The 19,230-nt window shown below is 34.8% G+C and overlaps 1 protein-coding gene across 2 annotated transcripts; it reads right to left on the bottom strand.

Annotated features, from left to right (window-relative positions):
• Positions 1–705: 705 nt before the first annotated feature.
• kcnk1b (potassium channel, subfamily K, member 1b) lies at positions 706–16,403 on the bottom strand. 2 transcript variants are annotated; one of them, NM_001290348.1, is made up of 3 exons: positions 15,961–16,403; positions 6,124–6,519; positions 706–1,117 (listed from the first exon to the last, which is right to left on the bottom strand). In NM_001290348.1, the coding sequence occupies exons 1-3, from the start codon at positions 16,313–16,315 to the stop codon at positions 855–857; spliced, it is 1,014 nt and encodes a 337-aa protein (NP_001277277.1). In that variant the 5' UTR covers positions 16,316–16,403; the 3' UTR covers positions 706–854. The 2 variants fall into 2 exon arrangements, with proteins under 2 accessions (NP_001277277.1, NP_001139047.1); NM_001145575.1 differs by lacking the exons at positions 706–1,117; positions 6,124–6,519 and adding an exon at positions 10,670–10,852.
• Between the last annotated feature and the right edge of the window lie 2,827 nt (positions 16,404–19,230).

Here is a 19,230-nt window from a genome sequence, read left to right as displayed (position 1 = left end):
TAGCAATTGAAGATTAGCGGGGCGGGCTGTTTCTTTAAAAATCTCCATTGGCTGAGTCATATTCGTTATAAAGCGAGTCTCAGATTCAACAAGAAGCACTGCATTAAATTATATTTTCCCTGCCATGTCTTTAAAATATGAACATTTAATTTACCCCAATATATTCAATGAAGCTTCTGCACTAGCCTGCTAATCCTGACGGGCGCGTGCATGTAAACAGCTTTTCATCTCGTTTTACACTCGGGCAACTAAACGAATGCCAAAGTCTGTTTAACTGATTATATTTTAATGACATTACAACATCGATGCTGTAAAAGAAACCATATCAAATGGAAAAAAAAAGTCACATTAACCGTTCACCGGAAGTATGGGATGAAATCAGTATGGGACGAAACACTAGCTCTGCATATACCCTATTCTATTAAAATAGGGAGTGTTTATCTCAATCAAACTCATATTCTTTGGAGATAGAAAAATATAGAATTTTTTTTTAGTAATCAACATTAAGCCACAAATGCTGCCAAGCTAATGTCTATCATCTCAATCGGCAAGTGCATACTAGATTTAGTGTGCAATAATATATGCGTGTTTTTGTCGATTTTATCGGACAGGCCTACAGTAAGTGTGCTTATGCTGATCATATGCAGATATTCAGCACGTAAAAGCTGAATAACTTCATCACTTCAAGAAACTGGAAGCCATGATGGGCATTGTTTTTGAAGGGCTGTTAAATACGCAGATTCTCAGATGACCTTTTCAAGTAATTTGCACATATCCGTGGCCTCCCAGTCACCTTCAAGACCCTCGGCTAAAGTCGTCCCCCTCCACTGAAGAAGGTTAATGTGGATGAAGCTCTATTTGATCATGGGGTCGTCTCCTCCTGGAGAGGTCAACACAGGGAAGTCCACAAAGGGCTCGGTTTTGTCCTCGTGGGGCGAGTGGATGGTGGCGTCCGGCATGGAGGAGAAGGCCAGGTGGTCGTGCTCCATGATGGCCAGACGGTCCTGCGGTTTCTCCTTCTTCAGGTAAAACATCTTGCGGAGCTGCTTGAGCTGTTGGAGCTCACAGAAGGTCTCCAGCACCACCAGCATGGCGATCAGGCCCAGCAGGAGATACACTGCAGGACGACAAACCAAGGAATGTAAACACTCTCGCTCTGTGTTTATACTAGCTTTCGAGGTTTACTGTGTGCTTTACATCAAATATTTCTCTGTTTGTTCTGATGGTCTGTGTTTGTCTTGCTTCAGTGTGTTTTATCCAAAAGAAGGTTTTTTTAAATCTAAATGAAAATGCAGACTTCTCTATCGTCACATTTGTAATTTAAAGGCTTAACTTCACTGTAAAGGGGCAGTTTTGCATATTTTATGATTCATGTTTTGAGTTTTCACAGTTTGTTTTTTTGGTTCTGAATTGTTACAGGAATTTGATCTTTTTATCCAACCACTTTTAACCTTGAAACGTTTGAAAAAGACACTTTTGTAACCATTTTTAATACTTTAAAGTGATGTCTGAGTTGGTGGTGTGCATTATCAGCCAAAAGAGGAGGCGACAAATGTAATTTGCTTTTATTTATTACAAAAACAGTACTGCAAGACACTTTTGGCTTTAACAGACAGGACTCAGAACCTGTAATTTTATTAAATATAAAATGAAGGAATAATCGGCAATAAAAATAAACTGTAAAATATTTAGTGCTGTCAAAAATTCACTATTAACACTTGTTGTTGATAATGCTAAATGTATAAAGTGTATATTTAGTACAAAATGTCTATTTAAATGTATATTTAGTCTCATTGTCAACAAATGATTCAGTTATTCACTCATAAAACTTGATGTTCTATTGCTAGACATGTCATTTTTAGAAGAACTATTCAGTGGCATGTTTTTGATGGCTGGTTGTTGCCATCTACAGGTTAAATAAAGTAGTTGCTGCCTACAACTATCATTTTTGAGCACTGGTAAATGCACATGACAGTGATTTTAATCTTTATCATAAACCTCAGAGGTTATATTTAAACCATAAACTGTTCCCAGTACTTCTGTGTTATTTGAATTCATAACCAACTCAAAAGACTCAATCTCTTAGGATTAATAAACATATGCAAAGCACCATCATTTATAATTTATGTTGTGTGGGTGTTAAGATCCCGATCTTTAAATTATTAACCGTGCAGCTTACACTAAATGCATTAACGCAGGCTAAGCAAGTAGTGACAGAAAACACCTAAGAAACCCACCACATCCCGAATAACCTACCACAACTTCTTCCAACATCATTATATTTTACAGGAAAGCCTAAATGCTTTTATACAAGTGATTTGAATGACACGAGAGGCGATCTGTGATATTTGAAGTGAAAAAGTAAAACCGCAGGTCAGGTGTCATTGTTTCAAACTACTAAAATATAACTAAAAGTCACTTTGCTGAACTGTAGAGTTGAATTGGGGTTTTCCTCCCATAGACTTCCATTCATATGCATGCGTCAAGTTTCGCAGGTTGCTACGGTGCAAAGTTCAAGCTTGGTGAACTCTGAGCAGCGAAATCGCATCACTTGACTGCGTGAGACCAATCGAGGATCAAAACATGACCTCTCTGGACAGAAATTTAAAACATGGAGCAATTGCTCGCTGTCTATAAATGTCTATATAAACTTGTTTAATACCGCCCCTTTTCGAAGCGCTGCATGACAGAATATCGCATCCTCAAACTCTAATGTGACCGCAGCCTAATAATATTCTCATCAGCAGTCTTGCTCTTATAAACATGTCTTGGGAATTTTTTTTAAAACTGATCTGGTAATTTTGTCTTCAATTTTGTGTATATATACACATATACAAACGTATAGATCCAATATACAGTTGAGGTCAAAATTATTAGCCCCCCTGAATTATTCGCCCCCCTGTTTAATTTTTTCCCCAATTTCTGTGTGATGGAGAGATGATTTCCTTAACACATTTCTGAACATAATAGTTTTAACAAGTCATTTCTAATAACTGATTTATTTTCTCTTTGCCATGATGACAATAAACAATGTTTTACTATATCTTTTTTAAGACACTTCTATACAGCTTAAAGTGACATTTAAAGGCTTAACTAGGTTAATTAGGTTCACTGGGCAGGTTAGGGTAATTAGGCAAGTTATTGTATAATGATGGTTCGTTCTATAGACTATAAAAAAATTGCTTAAAGGGGCTAATAATTTTGTCCCTAAAATGTTTAAAAAAAAGTTTAAACTGCTTTTATTCTAGCTGAAATAAAACAAATAAGACTTTCTAGAGAAGAAAAATATTAGTAGACATACTGTGGAAATTTCCTTGCTCTGTTAAACATCATTTACAAAATATTTTAAAAAGAAAAAAAAAATCAAAGGGGGGCTAATAATTCTGACTTCAACTATATGAATATATATTTCATTTAGTTGGCAAAAACATACTTGTCAGTTAGACACTTGTCATACTTTAAACCAAACATTAAAAATTTATATTTTAAAATACGACTTTAAAAAGAGCAATAAACTAGTTATATTCCAGTGCTTAAAGTTTAGTTCTACCCTGTGTTTTTTCATGGAATACATCCAACAGAGAGATTCAGAGAAAAAGAAATTGAATTCCACTAGTCAGCATGTGTGGGCATTATTCACAAATGGCGCTTCCTCCACAATTACACTACGACAGCAAATGTGGCTCTTTCTCACCGTCCTCCGCATGAAGAGACGGGACCATCTGCATCAACTAAACCCACACGAGTACACCAGCAGGCAGCCATGTGGCGTTTCATGCAACTTTCTGAAAAACGAGAGCAGCTCTGCTTCATAAATAATACACTAGATGGAGCAGCCGAGCAGCGGGGAAGGAACAGCTTGTACCTTGAATAACATGCATTTCCCTTTTACCTTCAGTTTATCATCTGCTTCTATGACAGCAGGCCAGACTTACAAGATGATGATTAATCACATGAAAGAAAGTCAACAGGGATTTTTTTCTGTTTAATTTAATACTATTCAGTGTTTCACTTCTAGTTTTCACACTATGAGAAAGTGAATCCACAGGTGTGTTTGCTCAATCAATCATGCTTAGCTGTGTAAATGTAAGGAACAGAAAACTGGGGCACAACATTTTAGCTTTTAATTTTAATTTGCATTTAGATTCCAACTTCATTCTTATGTTCTGTGTCCCAAATTATCAGAAATATTTTAAATATCAAAAGTTTTTTCAGATACATTAGACATTCCGATTGCAAAGGATCCAATATTAATAATATTTGAAGTTTTCAAAGAATTTTTGAGACTTACACAGGTACAACAACAGTTTGTTTCATAAATAATCTTTTTGTTTTGGAATAAAAAAGAAGTTCTAACTCTTAAATTATGATTGACAGAGTTAACAGGTACATTACATCTGGGAAAAATTATTTATACCCAGGGACGGATTTAACCAATCAGTGAGATAAGCGGCCGCTTATCTGGGGGAGGAAATCTGGGGGTCCCCAATAAATATCTAGAAGTATAAATCATAACTATAAACCATCTATAACATTGTTTTCTACCATATTTTGTATTGTGACAGTTAAACAACTACAATTTTAATGTAATTAAATTCATTATTTGTTATACAACCAAATACAATATTATAATAATGTAAAGTTATGTAATTATAATAACATCACAAAATAAAATATCAGTCATGGAGCAGTCCAGCAGTCAAATTTATATATATAAAAAAAAAGTATGTTTATTGTTTTTAGTGTAGTTAGTAAATTCTTTTTTTTAAACTAATCATTTATTCAAAATTAAAGATTTTAAGAATTAAAGAAATTAATGTTAAAATTTATTTCATTTAAAAGGTCGAAAATAAGATTAAGTAATATAAAAAAAAAAACAGCAGTATACATAAATATTACATAAAAGTTGAAAGGGTGCATTTCAGGACTTGGGCCCTATGGCTGGAATTGCTTAGGGCCCAAGATCCCTAAATTCACCCCTGGGTATACCCTATTAGACAAGGTTTTGTTATTTGAAAAACTTTGGTCCCCTTTTACTTCCTTTCTACAAACTTGTGATTATTAAGCCTTTAGTACTTTTACCATTGGATAGCATTGGGTGGTTGGTTGGAGTAATGCATGTTTATTCTTTTGTTTATTTCAAGTCTGTTTTTTTATTTTTATAATTTTTTAAATATTTATTTTTATTTTCAAATGTCTAATTATTAAAATGTAAGTTTTATGTTTATATTTTTTTAAAGTGTATTTACAAGTGGATGTCTGCAAAAATTGCTAATAATAAAAATATTTAAACTAATTTTAATTCAACATTTAAGTTTAAATGGTAAAATTAAATACAATTGGACAATTCTTTAAAATAAATTGATCATTTTTTTCTGAATTTAAGGTAATGTGAAATGAAATTGCACAATGCTTTAAAAAATAATAATTATGTTCATATTTGTTGCATATGTTGTATCATTGATCTGCAGTTATAATCAAATCCTGTTCATAGAAAGGTTAGTAATGAACATTTATACACAAGTATTTATATGTGTAAAGCCTCTGTTTTGTGAGAAGCGCTTGACATATGATTTGTGAACAACCCGTACGGCTTTACTGTGCCTTTCCTTAAGTAAAAATTACATCGTCTGAAACTTTCTGTCGTACACCACGCCATTGGTCCCTTTTGGCAGTGGAAACACAAGCCTGATAAAGGTGACTCATACCGACAAATACTGTACCATACTGTAACACTCCATTAGTGCTGTACTATTGGAGCTGTAGTGCTATCTAATATGCATTCAGTGCACAACAAAAGAAAGCAAAGCATAAACTACCCTCACATAACTGTATACCATTGGAGAATATCACATATTCTTTGAGAGGAAGGGGTGAATTATTTTTTAAAGATTTTTGAATGATATAAAAAAACAGTACGACATGATTTGATTTGGCGAAATAGCTTTTCCCTATTGGTTTATATTGCATCTCCTCTCTTTTAATTATATATTATAACTTTATTTACTTATTTTTATTTAAGGTGTGTTCATGTTTTACTGTAGTTTGTTTGTTGCTTGGTTTCAATGTTCTGTTTCGTTCATTTATATGCATTATTATAATTAAAATAGAAAGTACACTCACCAGTGATGCCCAGTTTGTAGAGCTCACGAAACCTCTGGTTAAAGGCCTCTCCGGGCACATAGTCACCAAGGCCGATGGTGGAAAGGGAGATAAAGCAGAAGTAGAAGGACTCCAGAAAGTTCCAGTTCTCTTCTAGGGCAGAGAAGATGGCGGCAGGGATGAGGAAGAAGCAGGACACAGCCACGACAGCCAGCAGAGTCGCGTGAACGAGGGCCACCAGGGGTTTAGACAGACCCCAGCGTGTGTGAACATACATGATGGGCCTCCACGTGCTATACACCATGATCCTTTGCACCACAGCCGTGAGGAAGAGGAGGGTGAAGGGGATGCCAATCACTGAATAAATGATGCAGAATGCCTTTCCGCCATCAGAGAGAGGGGCAGTGTGACCATATCCTGTAAAATGTTAAGAAAAGCACTGCAATTTAATTATGAAATAAGACTCATTGTGGTCCTTTTTACAAGATGTCATTTACAGTAAGTCTTACTTGCAGAATGTGCCTCAAAATAATCCACTCATTATTTAATCCACACACTATTAACCATTAATCAATACAGTATCTACTGGCATATTCTCTGCCTATTATTAAGACAATACTTGTTTATTAGTAGCTAACAAGTATGATTATATATTCTACATTCCTAATCCAACCCAAAACCTAAACCCAAGTACTAATTCACTTCATTTACATTTAGCAGACACTTGTGATTTAGAATTGAGGAGGCATTGAGAGATACAAGAAGAATGGGCAGTACACACAAGAAGCGCTAATCATACAAATGAACTGTTAGTGCTCTGAGAATTTAGTGCTAGATTTAGGAGGGGGAATTTTTTTATTTTTTTTTTATTTTTTTTAACAGAGAGAAGAGTGTTTCTACAGGTGGTTTGTCAAGCCCACTCACCTGTGTGAGTTTTTATGGTCATACTATTAATAAGCAGCAAATTAGTAGTTTATTGAGCCAATAGACTTAATGTTTTTTTTTAATTGCATAAATAGTGACTTATGAATAAAGTGCTACTTTTGTCTTTAAATGCAAATGAGCTGCTGCATCCCTCCCTCTTTTCCTGAAGTAGGAGAGGCCTTTCCATACTGTCTCAGATACTCTGCTTGGTTTTCATCATGTCTGTCACGCTCATGTGACTTTCTTCTGAATGTCTTTTAAAGCGGTGCAAGTTTACACTCCACATATTTATTTTCTGACTGCATACACAGAAAGTGCCTCATGTCATGCTAGTTTTAAAAGTGTTGTATGTAAGTTTTTAACTCTTCTAAAACATAAAAACACCATAATATATTTGCAGATATTTAAGAAACATGCCAAGTGAACATTCTTGTTCATCTGAAAAACAATGCTGAAGTCAGATATTCTGCTTTGAAAATAGGTGTTAAACTGCTAGTTTAGCCAATTATATTTCAGCACCACGGATTGCTTTGATGACAAACCGTGTATTTCATTCATTCAGTCAGAAAGGCTCTGAAAGGATGCGCACATGACCAAAACGTGACCTCCGGTGGACAGTGGCAGACTCCGAAATTATTTTTTAAATAATTTAATTATTAAATTAATTAGCAAATAATATAAATATTGTGAACGTAAACATTACGTGTCCTAACGTCCTAACAACACGCTACATTATCAAATTTGCAGTGATAAGCAATTTGGCTGTTTGCACCAGACGAAACATGAGAGAAAATTAAATACAGCCATTCAAAAGCACAGAATAGTGCACTTACACTCCAACGAAATGGTAGGTTTATAATCTAATTATTGCATATTAAACCTCTTTAACATTATTACATGCACATGCTGAATCATGTGTTAGTTTTGAGTCACAATTCTAAAGTTCAATTTCAAACATTTTATTTTTAAGATCTGAAGTAAATTATCTGCTGCTGCTTTCAAAGTATGGCAATAAATGTCATGTATAATGGCATTCAAACTCACATTTTTAGTATTTAACATTGAAAAAAGCACATGAGGTGTACCTGAGGTGTCAATGTCAGTTTTCTGTTGTTCAGCTGCAAGACATAGAAGGCGCTTCTAATATACCAATTCGAGGTGTTGGTTAGCACAAAAACTCATTTTAATATGGAAAATATTCCTTCTATTGGGTGCCGTTGCTTTTATTTACAACATGATTTAAATCAGCCTTTAGGCTCGATGGTCTAACTCGCTTCTGTTGGCCATCAATCTGGCAACCTGCGCTTGCGTTTGTTTTGATCCAGGAATGCAATACCTAGTTCAACCACTGGGTGTGAAACTTACATACTGCACCTTTCAACAAAAGTTGCGTTTAAATTCTTATTGCACATAAACAGTGGGGAATGATATATTTTTAATATTTATTAAAAGTACAGCAGTATAAAATAAAGTAGCTACTGCTGTGCTGCTAATATTAACTAAACTAAACACAAGAAAAACACTCACTTCTCTTAAAGAGGACATTGCTTTAATGCAGTGATTGTTACTGAGCTATTCTGATAGGACGGATTGTCATGGTGGTGGGGCTACTGATTTATGAGTGGGTGGATTTCTAAACGTTATATGCTGGTTCTTTGCACACACTGTGTGCAGTGCACTCCACACATGAATGTTCAAACACCACAAAAGTTTATTCTGCTTAATAGATCCGCTTTAAAATCCACATGACCACGAGCTGCTTTTTTCATATTGTGATGGAGTTCCTAGAGAAACAGAATATTAAATAAGAAAATAGTGGGCGTGGCTTGTTTTTTGACTGCTAGCTGATTGGAAGTAGTAAAGTAGGCATTTCAGGAAAAGATCAGATTAGGAGAGTTATTAAACAGACTCTTCCTCCTCACCATTTCTGTTTGCTGTCAAAACAGACTGATACCTAAAACATAAGTAATAAGACAATTTAACTGAAAAGAAACAAACAGGAAGTGCATTTTATGATTTTAATTTTAGAACACAAGTGCAAACATATTTTTTTCCGTAATGACATGCACAGATGAATTGTTCACCACAAAACTACCAATGTGAGTTAACAAAATCATTTGGTTAGTTTCATTTGTATTTTAAGCATTGCCTTTTACATAGCCATTTCCTTCATGAGTCTAGCTTAACATGCATCAACACATTGTTTTCTCTTCACTGAAAACAAAACCATCCTGTTTTACAGCCATTCCCAGACACGGAATAACACTCAGTAAGCCCCCATCCTGGATTATCGATGAATTAATCATTTAGTCCAGCAATGTAATTTAATTTCGCTTTGTGTATCCCTGAAATAAACACATTATATTGCTCTCATTTCTGCTCTCAGCAGTTTAATGCTTCCCTAGAGCTCACAAGTAATGGGCATCTCACATTATGGACATATACAATCAGGTTAGTTCATAGGCTCTTACTAAATGCCTCGGGCTCCTGACACAAATTAGCTGGAGACAGATTTGCATTATGGAGAAAGTAAAAAGGAAGTGAGGACATACATGTAAATAAAATTAGAAACGGTTTCTACATCTAAGCTTCATGGCAACTTCACCCAAAAATGAAAGTTATTCACAAAGTTTTTTTCAAAACCTGTGGTTATTTTTTCATTAAACACAAGATTTTTAAAGGAATCGTTATTTTTTATAATTAAAATTAAAATATGAAATAATCAGTTATAGCTGAACAAGTGGAGGATGCTTAAATGAAGACAGAATTATCACATTTAGGTAAACGAACCCTTTAATTTGATGCTAAATTGCTTTTGCTTGTTTTTAATGATGAAATGACTTTTAATGTAAGGTGATAACATTCAAAAAAGTGAAAAATGTTTAAATTATTTTTCACCAAAGATATATTTAACCGATCAAAAAAAATATTTTTTTATGATGAATTTCAAATAAACATTATTCTGTTTCACTTAAATAATCCAAGAAGAACATAAAATTGTTATTAAAACCAAATGAGCATATTACAATTGAATTGTATATTGATACAGCATATTGAATTGTAATAATATTTCATAATATAGCAGTATTTACTGTGTTATCCGTCAAATAAATGCAGCTTTGGGGAGCATAAGAAACATCTTTCCATTTACCAATCCAAAACATTCAAATGGTTGTGTATATAAAAATAATTCACATTTCATGTTTGTGTGGACATCAATGATGTCAAATCATTCTGCTTTTTGAAACATTTATGAACAATAAGACTTCAAAAGGGTGGAAAATAATCTTCCAGATCTATACTGAAAAAGGGGTGTAGCTCAATTTCTTCAGCAGAATCTAGACTAAAATTTGGTCATATTTTTCAAATCATTAACAACCATTCAAAAACACACCAAATATGCGGATTGTGGTAGCACATTTTTCTGTAGTTTGTGCACTGTTAACAGTAATAATAGGTTAAAACAATCTATAAACAATAAACAATCAAAACTGAACATGAAAACAGAAAAGAATACCTTTGCCATTTCAGGTAAAAAAAAAAAAATAAAAGATCTGTGGTCACTGCTAAGGTCTTTATCCACTCTCTATCAACTTGCCTTGTTCAAAGTTCCTTTTGTAGATAAAAAGAAAGAAGCAACTTGCAAGGTATTACATGTCAGTGTTATTTATATAAAAGTTACAAATCTGTCTGCCTTGGTAAATTTCGACAGCAATTTTACTTGCACTGGCCAGTTCACACATCTCCAACAAATCCAGTGGTAATTGAGCTTTGATGGAACGATGTGTTATCGTGGTTGTGTTTTCTAGATCAGAGTGTAAACCAACTGTAAAAAAAAAAAAAAACATATAAAATTAACTGCTTAATTTTAAGCAGAAAATATTGATCAAACTTTTATAAAACACTTGTCCATCAGCGTAAAGTGGGGCTGTTCAATATATCAAACAATTATTGGTTAGGGCTGCACAATATATCAAAAGATTATTGTTAGCGGCTGCACAATAAATAAAAAATATTCATTATGGCTGCACAATATATCAAAAAATTATTGTTATCAGCTGCACAATATATACAAAAAATAGTAATCGTTATCGGCTCCCAATATATTGAAAAATTATCATCATCATGATAATAGTATATAAAATATGTCAGTGAACTGCCATAAATGAAATGCTGCATGCATAGGATGTTTATCCAAATCTGACTAATCAGATGGGGGCTTTACTATCTTTTGTTTGGTGAACCTAGAGCTGAAAATAAATACTAATGCTGGCAAACAAGAGAGGAAAATGACAACATCCAAAAAGAATCAGAATTTCTGTAGGTATTCAGTCATTCCTGATGCTTTGTAATCATCATTTTAAATAATCTTTTTTATTTAATTAAGTCAGACAAAAATATGTATTACCTGACTATTTTAGTATGATCTTTACATAAATAATCTTTTTTTATTATTGCTGATAAGATTATGTTTTTGAATTTTGTTATTTAAATCATAAAATAATGTGTTCTGCAGCACTTAACAACAATACTGCATATTTTCCCAGTATCCTGCAGCCCTAGTGTAAAGTATACAAAGAAATCTTATTTCAGCATGTTTAGAAAAGTACCTTTCTACATAGCAAAATGTTTGTTTCTGAATGGTTTATTGGTACTGTTATATTACAAAAGTCCATGTTTTAGTTATCATAAACAGCCTCTGCATCTTTATTTCTGTGAGTGTGCAGCCTAAAAGTATTTAACACCTATTATTTGTCATTTTTATATTTTTATCTTTTTTTATATATTTTTTATAAGTAGGTCAAAACAAGAATGTTGTTTTAGTTTTACATAAATACATACATACATACATACATACATACATACATACATACATACATACATACATACATACATACATACTGCATATACAGTCGAAGTCAGAATTATTAGCCCCCCTTTAATTTTCTTTTATTTTTTAAATATTTCCCAAATGATGTTTAACAGAGCAAGGACATTTTCACAGAATGTCTGATAATATTTTTTTCTTCTGGAGAAAATCTTATTTGTTTTATTTCAGCAAGAATAAAAGTTCTTAATTTTTAAACACCATTTTAAGGTCAATATTATTAGCCCATTTAAGCAATACTTTTTCGATATTCTACAGAACAAACCACCATTATACAATAACTTGCCTAATTACCCTAACCTGCCTAGTTAACCTAATTAACCTAGTTAAGCCTTTAAATGTCACTTTAAGCTGCATAGAAGTGTCTTGAAAAATATCAAGTAAAATATTATTAATTTATTAAACATTAAAGCACTTTTACAAAAATGTATATGCTTTCTATGTATAAAAAATGAGATGTTTTGCCTTTCATCCTGTAAAAATTAAAATGCATGACGTAATTGTTTAGTGAAAATGTTAATGCTTTTTATCAAATAAACCTAACTTTTATATTATAAGTACAGTTTCAAAATACTGCACTTTCGTCTGAAAAATGTTGAAATGTAAGTATCAAATTTGATTTTAGGCTTTTGAGGGATGTTTATTTGTACATTTTTAAATAATCGTTGAGCTGCATTAATCAGCTATCATAATAAGCCAAATTAATGAAATTCTATAAAAATTCCTCTTTGGCAATTTATAAGCAGGGTTGATGATTTGGTTCAAAAACACCATTTGTTTTGCTGGTCGAAAGTTTCTTTACATCTCAATCTTTGGCTCTTGCTATTCACTTTGAAATCACTAACCCTACCTTTAAATAACATTTACATAACACCAACTTGCACTTTTTTGCTAGGTTTGGCTTCTGAATTATACTTTTATTCTTTGACTAAAATAACCCTATTCAATAATGTATTTTAATATAGTATACTATTTGGAGCATAAAAGCCTGTTGTAAATACGACGAAAGAATTAAACATATTTTTACCACCAAAAAGTTCAATAAATTGTTTTATTTCAAAAATGTGATTTTCTGAAGATTATTTTTTAGACTATACAGGGTTAATGGACATTGTCTATTGGGAGTAATGTGCTGGCACATGCTGGAGCTTGTCATGAAGGAAGTTTCTTTTTTCAAGAAACTGGGGTGGTTTAGTTTCATTAAATGTTTTCTTTTGTTGGAGAAATAATAGGGGTACAGTTTAGCAGAAGTGATAATGAAAGTAGGAACTAAGAACTTCCTTCTGATCATGCAGACAGGTATTTGTTCACAACCTGAACAGCACATCAAATTGTAGCATTCTTCAATTAAGTCTGTTTTATGCCCATTTGGAAATTGGATACCTGTCTCAATGTAACATTACTGTGTTAAGGCAGGTGTTAAATGACAGGTGAGACAGCTTTATATAAGAGACCCAAGATAAACACACACATGTACGGGTTAAGTCAATATTATAGCCCTCCTTTGAATTTGGTTTTCTTTTTTTTTTAATTTCACAAATGATGTTTAAATGAGCAAGGACTTTTTCCACTGTATTTCCTATAATATGTTTCTTCTGGAGAAAGTCTTATTTGATTTAAGCTAGAATAAAAGCAGTTTTTTTTCTCAATCATTGTAAGGTCAATATTATTAGCCCCTTAAGCAATAATTTTTCTCGCTTTGCTTATTACCCTAACTTGCCTAATTAACCTAGTAAAGCCATTAAATTGTACTTTAAGCTAAATACTAGTGTTATGAAAAATAACTAGTAAAATATTATGTTCTGTCATCCCGGCAGAGATAAAAGAAATCAGTTATTACAAATGAGTTTAAACTATTATGTTTAGAAATTTGTTGAAAAAAAAGCTTCTCTGCATTAACTTGAGGCAAAGAAATCTAAGATTTAAAATGTATATATATGTATAGATATTTACGTTATTTCTGTAACCACTGACTTCCATAGCAGGAAAAACAAATACAATAGAAGTCAACAGTTACTGGTTTTTAACATTTTACAGAATAAAGTCTTTTGTCTTTAACAGAAAAAAAAGAGAATCAACACGAATGTGACCAGTGGTGTAAAGTAACAAATTACAAATACTCAAACTACAGTGATTGAGTGGTTTTTCTCAGGAGTTGCAATTTACTAAGTAGTTTAAAAATGTGGATTTTTACTTTCACTTGAGCACATTTTAGTGCAGTGTACTTTGACTCCACTACTTTCCTTCAACCTGCAGTCACTACTTTATTATTCTATGGAGACCTGTAAGGGACGTGATGGTGGGGAAAAAAAAACTTAGTGGGAAAAAAAAATGAGTGGTAATAAAACATATTTTTACGTTTTTTTTTTTTTTTTGCGTTCCCTCGCAAAGACGTTTCTCCACAAACACCTTCTGTTCACTTCATTCATGTAAACCCTCCCGTTTTAGCCGAAATTATCCTGTACACGCCATGTAAAGAGGCGTGTGATGATCGACACACAGGTTTAATGTAAAGAAAGTGAATGCAGACATTTTAATATTAATTTTAGCGTGCTTTCAAGATTAAAAATATATCAGAAACATGGGAAAATACTAGGATGATAGTGGGATAGAATGGTAAAATACAGGAGAATTTCAGCAAAAACGGGAGGGTTTACATGAATAAAGTGAACAGCAAGTATTTGTGGAGAAACAGTTTTGAAAGATAATGCAAAACATCTTTGCGAGGGAATGCAAAAAAAACTTTAAAATAAGGTTTCCTATCACTTTGGGTTTTTTTTCTCCCACCCAGTTTTTTTTTTCTTCCATCAATTTTTTTTCCCCACTATCACGTCCCTTCTGGGTCTCCGTATATTCCCTGTCTATGAGGATTAGAAAAATCAGTCCTGTGATACCTGTCCAATCAAACTGCACATAGAAGGTACGCTGCATCATAATGAACTACCTCAAGACATGTCAAGACATTAATAATTGCAGCAAACTGTTCGGAAGCATTAAAAGTGTAAAAGATGTCTAAAATCTACACGCATTGACCTAGAGACTGTATAGATGCATGTCGCTGATGAGAAGATGACGGACGTTTACTGTATGATGACCAAAATGGCCTTAAACACCCAGCAGGCACAAGATGTCAACATCACACAGGATTGGCGTTCTACCCTAACCTCATGGGGACGTTGCATTTAGTTAGCAAAGGAAAATCGGGTTGATGTCAAAACCCAGCATCAGAGATATGTCAATGTACAGCGTCCAACCTAAATTTAACCAAATATCAACGTCTAATGATGTTACAGCTTGACGTTGTGTGGACGTTGCCACTATGGCATCTATCAGATGTTGGATTTCGGTTGCCATACCTGGGGAATAAATGTCAGTTTTTAACGACAATATGGTGTTGGTAAGGATGTTGGCTCGATGTTGGATTTTGATCACTTTCCAACACAACCTAAAATCAACCAAATATCAACGTCATTTGATGTCTTTATTGGACATAAAAATAACGTTGTCCTTAGACGCTGGATAGACATTGAATTTTGGTCACCTGACATCACAACCTAAATCTAAGCTAATATTAACATCTTATGATGTTGTGTGCCAGCTGGGCAATCACCAAATGCACTACAGAATGTTACGTTTACACACATCCACAAATTACGAGTAAATGCATCAGCATTTTACAGCGTAATACTACTCTCGAGTACATTTGAAAGGGCTTCTTTTTACTCATACTTTGAGTAATATTTGCAACAGATACTTTTACTCTACTTGCACTACATTTTTAGGCAAGTAATGGTACTTTTACTCAAGTATGATTTTTCAGTACTCTTTCTGTGACAACAGGTGACTGTTGAGCAAATTACATAATTTTTATTGTTGTGTGAACTACCCCTTTAAATGTGTGTCACTGCAGAACGATCAGAACTAAAACATTAAAAATCAGATCATATTGGCTCTCAAGAGTGTCAGGATGCCACGTTAGATGTTTAATGTCCTGCTGCTGCCATATAAGTTTACGACACATCCGTAAAGCTAGCTCACTCACTCACCTGTGGTCGATAAGACGGTGCTCGCAAAAAACAAAGACGAGGTGAAGTCCCAGTTCCAGCTAGCCGAGGCGTTGTTGAGAATAGACACCCCATAATTGCTGGCCTCCAGGGCTTTGGACAGAAACCTCTCGAGCCGCTCCTCGGACAGACACTGGTGCTCCTGGAGGAAAAGTCTCTTTATCTCTCTGAGCTGCTGGCGAAGGTCGTCTTCATACGGCAGCTCCACCGAGGAAAACACCACCGCACCGAAGATCAGATACAGCACGTAGCCGAGCACCAGGAAAAGAAAATACCACGCCGATTTGTTGCTCTGTATCAGGCGCACGCACGAATTACCGGCGAGGGACTGAAGCATCTTGAGCTCGGCTACTAGACCCGAGGGTGCTGATGTGGGCTCTGGATGCGGGTCAGATGCGTTTTAATGCTCGAGCTGCTCCGAATGCGGCGCGCAGGACATCGAGCGCGCGCGTAACGGGGACGTGACGTCAGCTGCAGAAGCAGCTCTCGCCCACCAGGTAACATCTAGAGAGGAAAGAGAGACAACATCTGATGACTACATCCTCCTCCTGACTGAATGATGATCGCAATCTGAGGCAGAGGTTGAAAACAAAGAAGTACTATGTTATTGTTCTATTTTAGGTCTTCATAATGATTTCAGAGTGTAAGATAGAGCACATCCGTCACTGTTTAGAAATCTGACATATGATAATATATGCAAATCACATAAATGACATACCGGTTTGTTTTTGGTATTTTACATACGTACATACAGTTGCTGCAGAATTGTCGGCTACACATCCATGATGCCATCTCCTGTTCCACCACATCTCAAAGGTGCTGTATTGGATTTAGATCTGGTGACTGTGGAGGCCATTTGAGTACAGTAAACTTATTGTCAAGTTTAAAAAAAAACAGTCTGAGATAATTAACACTTTATGATATGGTGTGTTAAGTGCTGCTGGAAGTTGCCATCAGAAGATGGGTACACTGTGGTCATAAAGGGATGGACATGGTCAGCCACAATACTCAGGTAGGCTGTGGTGTTGACACGATGCAAAATTGGTACTAATGGGCCCAAAGTGTGCCAAGAAAATACCCCCCTCACTATTACACCACCACCAGCAGCCTAAACTGTTGATACAAGGCATGGGTCCATGTTTTCATGTTGTTGATGCCAAATTCTGACCCTACCATCTGAATGTCACAGGAGAAATTGAGATTCATCAGACCAGGCAACGTTTTTCCAGTCTTCTGTTGTCCAATTTGGGTGAGCCTGTGTGAATCATAGCCTTAGTTTCCTGTTCTTAGCTAACAGGAGAGGGACCTGGTGTGGTCTTCTGCTGCTGTAGCCCATCCACTTCAAGGTTATACAAGTTGTGCTGTCAGAGATGCTCTTCTGCATACCTTGTAACGAGTGGTTATTTTTGAGTTACTGTTGCCTTTCTATCCGCTTGAACCAATCTGGCCATTCTCTTCTAACCTCTGATATTTTCTTTTTCGTACCATTCTCTGTAAACCCTAGAGATGGTTGTGCATGAAAATCCCAGTAGATCAGCAGTTTCTGAAATACGCAGATCAGCGCGTCTGGCACCAACAACCATGCCATGTTCAAGTCACCTAAATCACCTTTCTTCCTTATTCTGATGCTCGATTTGAACTGCAGCAGATCGTCTTGACCATGTCTACATCCCTAAATGCATTGAGTTGCTGCCATGTGATTGGCTGATTAAAAATTTGTGTTAACAAACAATTGGACAGATGTACCTAATAAAGTGGCCGGTGAGTGTATATTTATGCCCCTGCATGGAATAACATCTCCAAATATTTTGCTGTAATTTTATATGCATGTATGCTATTTTATAAATGTTTTTTATGTATTTTTTTTACCAAAAGGCCGGTAGCGCTTCCTTACAATGCTATTTGAACTCATCCAAATCATAAGCTAACTAATTAACAAATCCAGCATTCTCTGAAATGAAAAAGAACTGAAGTTGTTTCATGCTGTTTTTTTTTTTTTTTTTTTGTAGACCTGTTTTGACAAATTTTCATTACACCCTCTGCAAAATGCTGGGTTGTCCTATAACCCAACGTTGTATCAAATATGGACAAACCCAGTTATTGAGTTGCAAAGGGTCATTTCTTATTTCTGAGAGTGTTGCTGCTGGATTTTTGTTGTTCGCTAAAATTAACCAACTAATTACAGTCACTCTTGCAAAACTCAGACTACATCAGTGTTGCCGGATGCTTATGATTCTCTAAAATGAATCCTTCTTTTGAGAATTTGCTTAACATGAGTGGTGCTTTATTTTTTAGACACACTAAACTGAATTGACAAGTCATTATTTAGTGAGCTGAACTACAATTCATAACTACATTGTTTATTCTCTAAAAAATGCTTCTGCTTTTGAGAAAAATGCATAGTACACATTCTACATATATGAGTTCAGTTTAAAAGACCTCTCAATATGACCTCTCATTTCATCATGCTGTTGAGACTTTAACCTGTGTGGTTATAAAGATATATAAGCTTACTGATAAACACAATCTAACCTGTCACACATTTCAGAACTATGGCCCCTATTTTAGACCCATTAGAAAGTTTCATTTTTGCATGAAGATGATCCTAACATATTTAGACAAATGTTTTCAAGAGTGTTTTTTTGGCCAAATAGGAAATAATCCCATTAATCCCATGAACCGGCAACTTATCCAGCATATGTTTTACACAGCGAATGCCCATCCAGCTGCAACCCAGTACTGGGAAACATCCCACACTCATTCACACACATACCCTATGGACAATTTAGCTTATTCAATTTACCCTATAGCGCATGTCTTTGGACATGGGGAGAACAAGAAAACTCCACACAGAAATGCCAACTGGCCCAGCTGGGACAGTGATCTTCTTGCCATGAGGCATCAGTGCTAACCCCTTCGACAGGCTTCAAACACGTAAAAATAAAAGTTATTTTTGACATTGATGATTCCCTGAAGATCCTTTAGCATCCTTGAAACTTTTTAATTCCTTTTAAAGTTCTTTTCAATGTAAAATGATCTTTAGATTATGAAAATGCTCCTCACACCATGAGATGGTTCTTTGAAGATCTTTTCACTGAAGGCAACAAAAAAAATTACCTCTGGTTTTTGCTTGCATTTTAAAAGGCATAGTTTACCAAAAATATAAATCCTGTCTTCATTTAGAGATTGTGTCCTGTGAAGAGATGTTGGCAACCATACAGGACTTCTAGAGGTATCCATAATCCTGGACCA

The sequence above is a fragment of the Danio rerio genome, chromosome 13 (assembly GCF_049306965.1).
Source record: "Danio rerio strain Tuebingen ecotype United States chromosome 13, GRCz12tu, whole genome shotgun sequence".
NCBI lineage: Eukaryota > Metazoa > Chordata > Actinopteri > Cypriniformes > Danionidae > Danio > Danio rerio.
Note: the sequence above shows the minus strand (reverse complement) of the source record. Positions and strands in the feature narration are given on the sequence as shown.